General features: G+C 37.3%; 2 protein-coding genes across 2 annotated transcripts; one reads left to right on the top strand and one right to left on the bottom strand.

The window, feature by feature from the left end:
* The first annotated feature begins 3,129 nt into the window (after positions 1-3,129).
* LOC118433292 lies at positions 3,130-6,665 on the top strand. Its single transcript, XM_035845075.1, has 6 exons — positions 3,130-3,289; positions 3,822-4,104; positions 4,516-4,871; positions 5,326-5,591; positions 6,073-6,368; positions 6,439-6,665. The coding sequence occupies exons 1-6, from the start codon at positions 3,164-3,166 to the stop codon at positions 6,606-6,608; spliced, it is 1,497 nt and encodes a 498-aa protein (XP_035700968.1). The 5' UTR covers positions 3,130-3,163; the 3' UTR covers positions 6,609-6,665.
* On the bottom strand, positions 6,663-9,754 carry LOC110861861 (lysocardiolipin acyltransferase 1). Its single transcript, XM_035845076.1, has 9 exons — positions 9,511-9,754; positions 8,989-9,077; positions 8,892-8,920; positions 8,562-8,659; positions 8,411-8,494; positions 8,244-8,306; positions 8,041-8,113; positions 7,797-7,947; positions 6,663-7,591 (listed from the first exon to the last, which is right to left on the bottom strand). The coding sequence occupies exons 1-9, from the start codon at positions 9,555-9,557 to the stop codon at positions 7,116-7,118; spliced, it is 1,110 nt and encodes a 369-aa protein (XP_035700969.1). The 5' UTR covers positions 9,558-9,754; the 3' UTR covers positions 6,663-7,115.
* Positions 9,755-11,634: the final 1,880 nt, after the last annotated feature.

Genomic DNA, 11,634 nt, shown 5'->3' with positions numbered 1-11,634 from the left:
GACTTCCACCCCCAGGGGGCGGGGGGAGTGGCTATTGGCGCTTCGGTCAATACCCAATTATAATACGGCATGTGACATATCATTTTTCCCAGTAAATCAAGGCGATCACGGAACGGTAATTGAACTTTTAAAAAACCACACCCCCTGTGGGTGTGGTTGGCGACACACTCGTAAATCTTAGCAACCACGTCGTGTAGCATATCATTTTTCTCAGCTCGATGAGGGGATTCTGATCGAATAATTCAAATTCAAGAATCACGCCCTCAGTGGTTGTGGTCCTGTGCGACTTTTCGATTTCGACGAAATTGTAGGCTGTGACATATTATTTTTTTCAATTCGATGAGCATCATTATTCTAATCGAATAATTCTAGTTTACGAACCTCGAGAGCGTGTGGTCCTCAGCGATCGTTTGATTTAGACCAAACCATCTTATGAGATTTTCAATTTTCAATTTCGTAAGTTTCCAATGTTATATCAGTAATATATGGACCACACCTCCTGCCACGCCCACAAATTGATTTGTGATCTGCTTATCATGTTTTGATCATGCTTAGCTGGTAAGATCATAGGCAATAATAAATGACATACAAATTAATAAATTGCAACCGAATTGTATTTTGGGCGAAAGTTTCAGGATCATTGCATAGGCCCCTGGGGGGTGTGGGCATCATCAACATTTTTATTTTAGGAAGACATAGGTATGCGATATATCATTCTTCCTGGCTTAATAAGGAGAATATTATGGACAACAGTAAATTTAACAATCACATCACCGGGGGGTGTGGCCATTGACGATTTTTTAATATACATATATGTATCTATACATGTATAGGTAAATTCAGCCATGTGACATTTCATTCTGGTTGGGGTTTGTGGGGATGATGATGGTGAACAAGAACTTTAAAAACCACGCCCATTCATGGGGATGACCGTCGACGACTCTTTGTCGTAAGTAAACCAAGCATCCGAAAAATCTTTCCTCTTGGATATATATATGAGGATCCAAATGAACGGCAAACATAAACATAATATATTGTTAGACTGAAAAAGGCCTTGATGGCCACACCCCCTGGGTGTGGTTTTGAATTGATTGTTTTGCATCCTAATCCCCACATATTTTCATGAAAAATGACAGGTCGCAAGCCTAGGTTTAGTTGGACCAAAAAAAAGCGTTGGCACACCCCCTGGGGGGTATGCCAGGTTGCCACTAAACATTGAATCAGATACCCCATACATTACTTGATATTTGTACGCAAGGAATTATTTTTATGACTTCGACTTTGGCCGATATATATTTTTGGCCACAATTCATAAAACCTGGCCCATAGTGCATGTGCAGAAACTGGTTCGACACCTGTAAAGAGGTGGAAACCCTTAACTGGTGAGATTTATTAGTATGCAGTCGTATGCACCTACACAAATAAGTATGTTTGTGTAGATAAGCCTTTTATTTGTCTGAGTCAATTAAAATGTAAACTGGTTTCTGGTGGATGTATGTACTTTTCCTATTTTTACATACTAGACATGTTTTGCATACATGCATAACTAATGCTGCATACTTACATTTATTGGTATTCGGATTGGGATGGATGAATGATTGATTGATGGAATGATTTCCTACAGTGACATTGTTGACAAGGGAACCGCGTTGTATTGTTGGACCGGGATTTTTTCCTAAATTAATTGGAATGAGGATTTAGTGCTGGAAAACCTCTATGGTAAAGTTAGGAATGAAGTGGGATTCATATTTCAACTTAAAGATAGAATGCTAAATATAATTTTCTTTAGGAACATTATTTTATAATTTGTAGCTTGAGTAATAGTTTATGTAAAACTTAATGTTTTAAAGCCATACATATTTATATATGTAGGAAAACCCATTTCTAAAATTCAGTAATAAAAGTTTTTGAGAAAATTCCGACTTCATAATTTGAGCATGTCAGCGTTGGTCGCTAACGTTAATTGTTCCTGCGAAGAAAAATTGCACAGCGGTCGTATAAAAATGGCTACTTCGATCGATTTCTTTGCAGGATATCAAGCTTTTTTACTTTACTGTATGAAATTATCACGCAAATGAGACTATGCACCTATATTTGTATAGTGTGACGGGAAAATCCAGACTTGACAGGGATAAGTTTCCCTTGTAGGATTATGCTTGACAATAAGTGGTAGGTGTAGAGTAAAAAGATTACAGATTGATTTATGCATACAAATTTATTCTCTTTGAGGGCAAGGAAGGTTCAGAAATTATGTGTAGTCTTCCCACTCATAAAAGTCGCCCTGCGCGACTTTTTCCAACTGAGCGACATCCATCATACCCACTTCCGGAGCATGTGTACATTAAATATGTACAAATCTGTCCAAACCCATGGATTTAATCAGGTCTACTTATATCACTAAACGAAAAACATAATACATGAACTCCCCTCGTTATCTGATTTGCCTTACTTAATTTGGCAATGCAGGTTTTTTAAATAAAAATCCAAGATTAAATAGGAATCTTCATTTCACTCGCAATATATATTTTTTCGTTTACTTTTCACCCCCCATTTTTCTGGGATTTGTCTCAAATTTTCAGAAATTTGGAACAAAGACTGGGAATATCTGTTTCGAATGATCTAATTAAAGGAAATGTAACTTACAAAAGACACTTTTCTTCGAGGAAGATCAAGTCAAGATCAAGTAAATGATTTGTCAAAAAATAAAAATATCACTTAATAAGCAGACATAAACTGGTTTCTTCTTCGCGACAAACAATCTACCTATGCAAATGTACAATATGCATATTAAGCAGCTAAGTGTATAAGTAATCTAAATTAATAATAACTAAAGTATGCACATACATATGTAAATAACTGACCGTGAGATCCAAACCTTGTATGTAAAAATTGTGTCGTCCGTCTGCCAGGAAGACATCTTTGTTTAACACATCTCGCTGAATTATCAAGCAAGTATTCCCCTCCCGTTCCAGACAGAAGTGACATTTTTTTCACAATTTGCGCCTAATTGCCCTTGAAATCAGGAAAATACTTACGTCGTAGAAACTTGTTGAAGGTTAATAAAAGTCATTCTATCTATTTTGTGGTGGATCGTCTCGAATTAGATTTCAGTTATTGTTAGACTTTTGTCCGAGAAACATATTCCTTTTTACATTTTTTGACGATGAGAAAACGGTCGGCTTTCTTGACGTGTTTATACTTGCCGTTGTGGCTTCTCATCCCCCCGCTGTTCTTGGCCTGGCTGCCGTTCCATTTGTATCGCTGTTTTGTCAGAATTGTGGCGTGGCTGGTAAACTAAGAGTGAATTTTTGTAATTCAAAAAATTCCTGGTTTGCTTCAAAATTTACAAAAATGAAAGGGATTAGAGATTAATTAATAACAATTAGAGATTGTTGAATCCTAGTCAGAACAGTTTTGCTAATCCCGATTTCGAGTCGGAAAAAATTCGGATTCGGGCAGAGTATTTACTAAAAACTATCAAAACTTGTTTCTTTTCCAGAATTGTTTAGTTTTTGAGAATGTGAAAATAAGGGGAAAATGAAGTCATAGTTTTCTTTACTACGTTGAAATCGGCGTGTTTAATTAAGCATTCTCAAAGTTAGGGTTCGACCAAGCCTACTTGTTTGTTTGCAGAACTTTGAAAATTATTTTCCTATATACCCCGTTGTGTTTGATTTTTTATGTACTTCGAAAATTTGTCAGACATCAGGTTTTTAAAAAAATAAATTAAAAAATGGAATCAATTACGTTCCCCTAGTTTTACTTAAAAATGGGAAAAATAACAGAAAATTAAATCATAATCTTGTTTCGGAAATATGTAGTTCCGACGAGATCTGACCACAATCTTGACCCCGAGTGATGCCAGGTTTTCGTACGATCGTATCTACACATCTCCCATAACCTCGATGGTTTCAACACTAGAAGTTGAGGGGGAGGTGGATCCGAACCACATCCGGGAGACTTGGAGGAAGCAAGTGCTCGAGGCAAAGGTGGGGAATCGCTTGCTCTATCCGGAACTAGGGTGGACAATCAAAACGTTTATGGGACACCCATTTTGGGCCAAATCGAGAATTGTTGAGGATCGAGTTCGATTCATTCCTGAAGGTCGGTAGCACACTTATGTATTTCCATTTGTTAGGAAGGATTGCTATTTAATAGGAAGAGTGAATCCCTTTAATGGGAATGTTCTGTCTGTCTGTCTGGTTGTGCAATCGGTAGAACGTGTGCTTTCCAATTTTCACCAACTTAGCCTTCATCGATCATAAATTCACTTAATGTGAAATTTTCAAAAGATACGATCTCCATTTACGCAGGTTTAGCAGAGATTTTGAAATTAGCTCCAGTCGTTTAATGTATGTATATGGGGCTAAGAGCGACAGGTTCCATAATGTTGACTAACCCTCTGTACAGTGAAGGTTTTCGATTAATTATTTCAATTTTTTCACAATTTTACTTCATTTAGTTAATTTTTTTAAAAATCTATATTCCTAAACTCACATACCAATTTCGATACAGATGTGACTCCAGAACAACTGCTCGAACTGCAGATAAGCCTGACCTTCCAACCTTTCAAAGAAGGGGAGCCCTTATGGGAAATTGTCATCGTTCGGAGGAAATACGACCCCACAGTGGCGCCCTCTTCGCTCGTCATATTTCGCTTCCATCACACCATGACCGATGGGAACGGGGTGTTTCACATGTTTAGAAAGATGGCGCTCCCGCAAAGTAAGGGGAAATTGGGAAAGAAAGAAACTTGCACCATCCCGCCAGCGATGAACAGATCGCCCGTGCGATATTTAGGGATGCCGTACGACTTTGTGGCCACGTGTCGGGAAGGATCCCGAAGTGGGTGTTTGGTCCCAGATACGAAGGTGAGTTTTTAACAAGATCAGTTCACATTTGGATACACTGTTAAAAATTGTGGCATCATTTTTAATAGTGCATTGAACATTCAAAAGGATAACATGATTTTTAAGAGTGTACATACTTAAATATTCTTTAATTGTTTAACAATTGTACAAATAAACTATAAGAAATTGACGGTACTTGCTATCAAGAAGGGTAGTAAACAGAGACCGTGCATATATTACGTCATTGAAGAAACGCCCTTTTCTAGACCAGCCACCCAATTTTACACCAGTTAAATAAGCGGTCAAAAGCCACCTACCCAAATTTTTGAGGACGTAATATATGAAAGTTCCCGTAGGATAATAATAGAGACTTAGTTAGAAACGTGGCTGGATTTTGTATTTTTGGTCAAAATAGCTGAATTTGAGGCACCCGCTCCCACATTTAAATATTCTACTTTGATCCTTCGATATTTAGTCTTGGACTTCCCTTGGCGACAACTTTACTCCGTCGGAAGCAGCCTCACATCTCCGTTTTCACATCTGTGAGCCCATCCCGTTCAGCCGGATTCGTCAGGTGGGGGCGCAGCATGGCGTGACTGGGACGGCGGTCATGCACTCAGCAATTTTGGGGGCGATGAGGAGCTCATTTTTTCCGGAAGGGACCCCACATTCCGCGACTGTTATGGTGGAGACGAATCTGCATCCGCCATGGAGGAAGGAGAGACCCTTGGGGAATAATATGTGAGTTAAAGTATAGTTTTTGGGGGCGATGAGAGAATTATGATTTTTTGCTTTCAAAAAAATTCTCGTTTTTCCCCAGAAAATATCTGAAAATATTTCACAAGTCCATACGCATAAAATTAATTTACGGGGAAACGATAATTGAAATCAGGTTTCTTTTAATCCTGCCAAATTTCTGAAAAATATACTATTACCCCAAAAAGACTACCGTATACACATAGAACACACACCGAGATATGCATCCAACTTTCTTGTTTTTCGACAAAATTCTCGGGTTGCCCCTTAAACTCTTGTATTTCCTCATACATTCAACCTGACACACGTAAGTACTTAATTCCAGTTGAAAATTGTCGAATTTGTAAATTCCGCCACAATTCCTAAAAAATATTTTGTTGCCCCCCAAAAAATAATATCCATCGAGCTCTATCCTATGCATTCCCCCAATCAAAATATGCATACTTGATTATGCCATTAATTTTAGAACGAAGGGTAATTACACGGCCCCGATTGGAGAGCTGGATCCTCTCAAACGACTAATTCGCACCCAGGAAGCGCTAAAAGAGATGAAAAAATCAACTTTCCCGCTCACTCGGGCCATACTTTTTTACACCCTGGCCTCCGTCCCGCGCCGCGTTTTGCAGGAAATAAACAAAAGGCAATTCGGATATCAGCGGATTTTCATTGGAAATCTAGCGGGTCCATTGGATAAACCGAATTTTTGTGGCTACTTGGCCAAAGACGTGTTCAACATGACGGGATTTTATGTCGGATATGCGGGTAAGTTTTTTGCAAATTGTGCAAAAATTATGTAGTTCGAAGTATGAATTTGCATATGCCAATTTTTTAGGACTTGGCGTTGTGCTTATTACGCTTGGAGACTCTTTGAGATTGGGGGTTTTTGCGAGTCGAAATCTTCTCCCGCGTGCTGGTCAAGCGGAAGAAATTGCACGAGCGTTTGTCCGGGAGTTGGACGATTTGCAATTTGCTAATCAGTTGCAGCAATGCATAGAAATGTAATAAATTTCTAGGTTGAATTTGTAAATAAATACGTAATTTTATGATTACTTAATATAACATTGGAACTGCATTTTTATTTTGGTCATGATTACCGAGGTAATAAGCCGGGTACTCAGGCCGGATTTTCACGTAAAATATGACATGTCCGTCCCTCTGCATCCAGGATAACTTTAGAGTGTAATTGAATTTCCCCAAATTGAATTTAATGAATTTGAGTCTTTACCATTTTCGAATTCTTCTGAAGGGATAAGTTAGCTGTTCAAACATATCCGTTGTAGATCACAAGGTCACGGTGGGCCATAATTTTGTTTGGCCCGTTTTACGAGTTGATAAATGTAAGAAGACATACATAAGAAACCAGTATCCCATTTGTTTTCACGACTTTGCTACATTTAGTTTTCAGTTGTTTGTTTTTAACGAAAGATTATAACTCAATATTATTTCTAAGTCTTGTTATTCATCTGTTTAGTTGTAAATACATTCATAGATATTTCGCGTTATGGACCCTCACTTTGATTCATTATGGTAGTCATATTTGTAAAACAGGTCAAGTTCAAAGTTTTGAATGCCATAAGTAAAATAGGAAACTAAGAGAAACCCTGATATGGAAAAACACGTGTAATAAAAACCCCACGTAGTGTAGAAAGTGAGGTAGGTAGTGAACACGGTGACCGCCGTCCAGGACACGACGGCAAGAAACATTGCGTTTAATGGTCTCGCGAACCTCACTTTGGGCGATAATCTCCTCCGATCGGGATTCCTTTCAGAATAAAATTTCTTGAGGGACGCTTCTTTCTCGGCCCAGCGTTCCTCACACCAGGTTTTGATGCCTTGCTCATCCCGGGGTAGGGTGTCACCCGCGTAGCGAGAAATATTAAAATGGACTTCTTCTGGAACTTTCCCGCTGAGGATGTCAAGCTCATTTATGGGAAGGGTTTTCGGGTACGCAATGGTTAGATCGTAGACCGCGTCGAGCCGGGAATCTGTTAGTAAAATAGGAGATTACCCGCGTGTTACCTGCTGCAAACTTAATTCTACTGATTTCTCGCTAGATGGCGCATATTTTTTATTAAATTTTGCTTAAAGAAACCGTTCAATACTTTTATCGGTGCAAACACCCACCACTTTGATATTAATGGATCAGGTAAACAGACAGATAAGTTAGACGCAAATTAAAAATATGCCTACTTTTCTGCATTTGTTGGACAAGAAAAGTAAACCCAGTGGTTCTCGGATGTAGTACGTAATCGTACCCGGGTAGTCCTGTTTTTCTGGCGAAGGCGTTACTTTTCTTTTTGGTGGCGTCAAATAAATGATTGCCTTCGGGAAATATGAGAATCTAAAGGAACACAAGGTAATAAATATTTATGAATAATTTGCTATACCAAATACTTAAATAAGTCTGTTCTAAATATGATGATAATACTCATACCAGGTAGTTCTCACCCAATTCCTTAAAGTAATCCAGCGCTCTTTTCAAAAATTCTTTATCCTTCTTCCAATTTCTGTGGAGAAAATGTTAAATGGTTTAAACGTGGGAAACCTCTTTGCATTTTGCGAAAACATAATTTTGCGTAGAGTTCACTTGTTTGCATTTGTTTATTTGTTTATTTGTTTATTTGTTTATTTTAATACCTGTGAAGAAAGAGAAATCCGGCCATTTGTAGGCCCCAGCCAATCCCTGGAATCCAACGAACACTGGATTTAATTAAAATCAAATCAAAACCGATTAAAAAAATTCCATAAAATTTCATAATTTTTTTCCAATTTCAATTTCAATTTTTAAACATTTTTTGCCCTACTAAGATTTTAAGACAAACTTGCACCGATGTGCTGGGCTTCTGCAGCCATGTAGAAGTGCGGCCCATAGGAAAAACCAGTCCAGCCTATCAATTAATTTGTCATGGTAAACTAATCAATTAAAATAATCAGTCAATTATTTTTTATTAATACCGATTTCGATGGTTCATTATGATAATGGCGCTTTCGGCGGGATCAATTTCATCTCCAGAGAGACAGATCCGACATCCCATCATCAATTGCAAGAGCGACTATGGTACAAAGATAAGTCATTTATGTGCCATTCATTCACTCAGAGTTTGCACGATTATGGATTTAGGAACGTCCGCAAAATTTTTATTTAGCAACGTTGCAAAAGCAATTAAATTAAACACGGATTCGTGAACTTGAAGGCTGGTAAAAAGAAAGTATGTATTTGCGATTCGAACTCGGAATGAATACCCTTATTGAGGTTGTTTATTAAAGGATTTTGTAAACACTTACTACAGGATACATTTCCCAACAGGATAAAACTGCGGATAAAATAATACTTAATTTTAGTTCTCATTCTACATTTAAGTTATTTAGAGTGTACACTTACTAATATCGGTCGCTTTTCGGTACAATTTCCTACTGAATGGCAGTATGATGAAGAAAGGGGCGTAAATATAGATTACGGACCAAATTATCCTGAAATTTTAAAAAATTCATAACTTTTTATTTATACATAAGTAAGTTGTAACACAAATAATCTAATTTTACGCGTATTCGGCACAACAACGCATCATTTTTGTATGGCAGCTCATTTACATAATTTGCGCAGCTCAGGAGGATTCGATTCGCAAAATATAATTATAAGCAAACCGGGCCCATAGTTTTATTTAGATTGTACATAATTATCAAAATTTCCATTGTTTATTGAAATACAAAGTTTGCGAAATAATTTTGGGAAATTGGAACAAGTTTAAGTTCTGGGTTCAAAAATTTGGGACAAGTAAATTAAATTTTTTCCAATAAATATCTTGCACAATCTCCCGAATTTGGCAACATTTCACTGTTCTGCTAAACTTACGAAAATATGTAAATACTTATGTGCAAAAAAAATTTAATGAATTGACCTTACCCAATGTACCACAGGAGGACGAACGAGATTCCTTTAACATAACCCATGATATTTCTTTCCTAGTATTGTATGTATTTATTTGTCTCAAATAAGTAATTAATGTCAGCAGAACACTTCATAAACTAACTTTTGACACTTTAATTCGTAATTAACAAATAACTTGATTCATGCTACATTATTTTATTGCTCATTTCATAAAACAATAAATAAATCAAGTTCGCACATAAGTAATGAATCTGCACAAGCGGATCCTGCCAAGTCTGCTTGGAAACTAAGATTTATTACAGTGGTCCAATTAAATTATATGTGTGCAGGTATGCATATTGCTTTTTGATGATGATCTCGGGTGACATATATAAATATGCAAAACTGGTTTGTTAAGAAAACGTGTCAACGTTTAAAAAACTCGATCTACGGACATACATATTTTTTCTACGTGTGTGTAAAATTGGGTCGTTTAGCGAGATTTTTGTACATATGTATGTCTTAATTGGTACATATTAATATAGATATCTAGTTAATAAGGATTTACTAACCAGTGCGCATATATATGCAAATATGTACATATGTATGTGTAAGATACAGGCATGTATGTAAATACACTCTTAAAAATTGGGAAACAAATTGTCCCCGGTGGGGTAATTACTTCGATCAATTTTTGGGTAGGGATTACAGAGACCATTTTTGCTTTATATGTTGCCCAAAAGTACAAAATTTGTGTACCTAACCGATGTCACGTCGTTGTTAAAAAGTTAACTTTTTCATTTAAAAAATTGAAATTTTGAGATAATAAAAATTGTGATTTTTTAAATTATTCGACGTCACATCAGTTTGATAAATCTCACGACGTATGCACATATGTATATATCGTTGATCATTTATAAATAAAAAAAGAGAGCATTGCAAAATATTGCTTAGGCGGGTGATGGTGATGGTTTAAGTCATTTTAAGTGTTATATTTTAGTAAATAACTACAGAACCAATTAATTGCCTGACTCTTGATATAGGCGAAATCATGCATGGAAATTTTATGATTTAATAAATTAACATCTTAATTAAATTATGCTATCTTTAAGCCATCTGTTTTCAAGTTAGTTGTCATGTCCGAGAACTAGGTCGCCTTGATCAGTGTGAGCGACACGGTTTGATTAATACAGAAAGTTTGAATAATAAGTGGGGTTTGGCGATCGACAAAATTCGATCCGAATTTAATCTTCATCGTAGTCAAGGATTTTATCTCTCGCCGCGTCGCCCGTCCCCGCTTGGTCCGACCGTCGACCCATTTTGAGGCCAAGTTGTGGAGCAGTTTGGTCGAATTCTTGTGCACGAAGGACGCCAACGTGAGGAGGAGCATGTTTGAAATAACCGCGTTCAAGAGGAGGACGGGAAACACGAGAAAACCCGGCATCGCGATGTCGGCGTGGTGATTGATCGTGATGTATTGCGCGATTATTTGAATTCCTGGGACGCAAAAGACTATCCCGGGTAGGACGCGGGGTTGGATGAAGTCATTGATGCCTTTTTCTAGTAGGTGGACGCATCGGTACAGGTGGATGGAGGAGTTGATGGCTTCAGAGTGGTCGAGTTTCTTGAAAATTTATAATTCTGTATAATTTTGTAAAAAACAGAGACAGTTTTTCAGAGGGTTACAATTCCTTGTAGGAACGAAACAAATGCTAGAAATGATTGCCATTTATGGGAAAATCACTATAGTTAAGTGCATGGGAAGATATCATGTGGCGCCAATTTCTTGAATTTGTCACACGTTGTAGTTTCTTATAGTTCAGTGCTTCGTAGGTATGCCATAAAATAAATCAAACTCTATAGAAATTCGCAGCTTATGAGTAACAAATTTGAACAATATGTTAACACGGCGGACATTATTTATCCATTACCCCTAGTAAAATATCTATTAACACATTATTTATGGATCGCCCGTCATTAAAAATTGCTTCGTGCATTACTTATGGACTACCTCTCGTTAAAGGGTGACTTGAAAATTATGTATCTAATGATAACAACTCATTGAAAGCCAATTTACTCATTACTTTTGGAATACCCCTCGTAAAAAGTCGATTTTTTTCTACTACCTCTGCATCATCCTGTAGTACGTCAGCAGGGACA

The sequence above is a fragment of the Folsomia candida genome, unplaced genomic scaffold (assembly GCF_002217175.1).
Source record: "Folsomia candida strain VU population unplaced genomic scaffold, ASM221717v1 Fcan01_Sc046, whole genome shotgun sequence".
Taxonomy (NCBI): Eukaryota; Metazoa; Arthropoda; class Collembola; order Entomobryomorpha; family Isotomidae; genus Folsomia; species Folsomia candida.
Note: the sequence above shows the minus strand (reverse complement) of the source record. Positions and strands in the feature narration are given on the sequence as shown.

Excerpts from the sequence above, each read along its gene's own strand:
- LOC118433292 (XM_035845075.1), top strand. The coding sequence starts at position 3,164 with ATGAGAAAACGGTCGGCTTTCTTGACGTGTTTATACTTGCCGTTGTGG. Across the intron at positions 4,105-4,515 it reads AGTTCGATTCATTCCTGAAG|ATGTGACTCCAGAACAACTG; the intron begins GTCGGTAGCACA and ends ATTTCGATACAG. Across the intron at positions 6,369-6,438 it reads ATTTTATGTCGGATATGCGG|GACTTGGCGTTGTGCTTATT; the intron begins GTAAGTTTTTTG and ends CCAATTTTTTAG.
- LOC110861861 (XM_035845076.1), bottom strand. The coding sequence starts at position 9,557 with ATGGGTTATGTTAAAGGAATCTCGTTCGTCCTCCTGTGGTACATTGG. Across the intron at positions 9,078-9,510 it reads GTCCTCCTGTGGTACATTGG|GATAATTTGGTCCGTAATCT; the intron begins GTAAGGTCAATT and ends TTAAAATTTCAG. Across the intron at positions 8,660-8,891 it reads GTTGGGAAATGTATCCTGTA|TCGCTCTTGCAATTGATGAT; the intron begins GTAAGTGTTTAC and ends TTTGTACCATAG.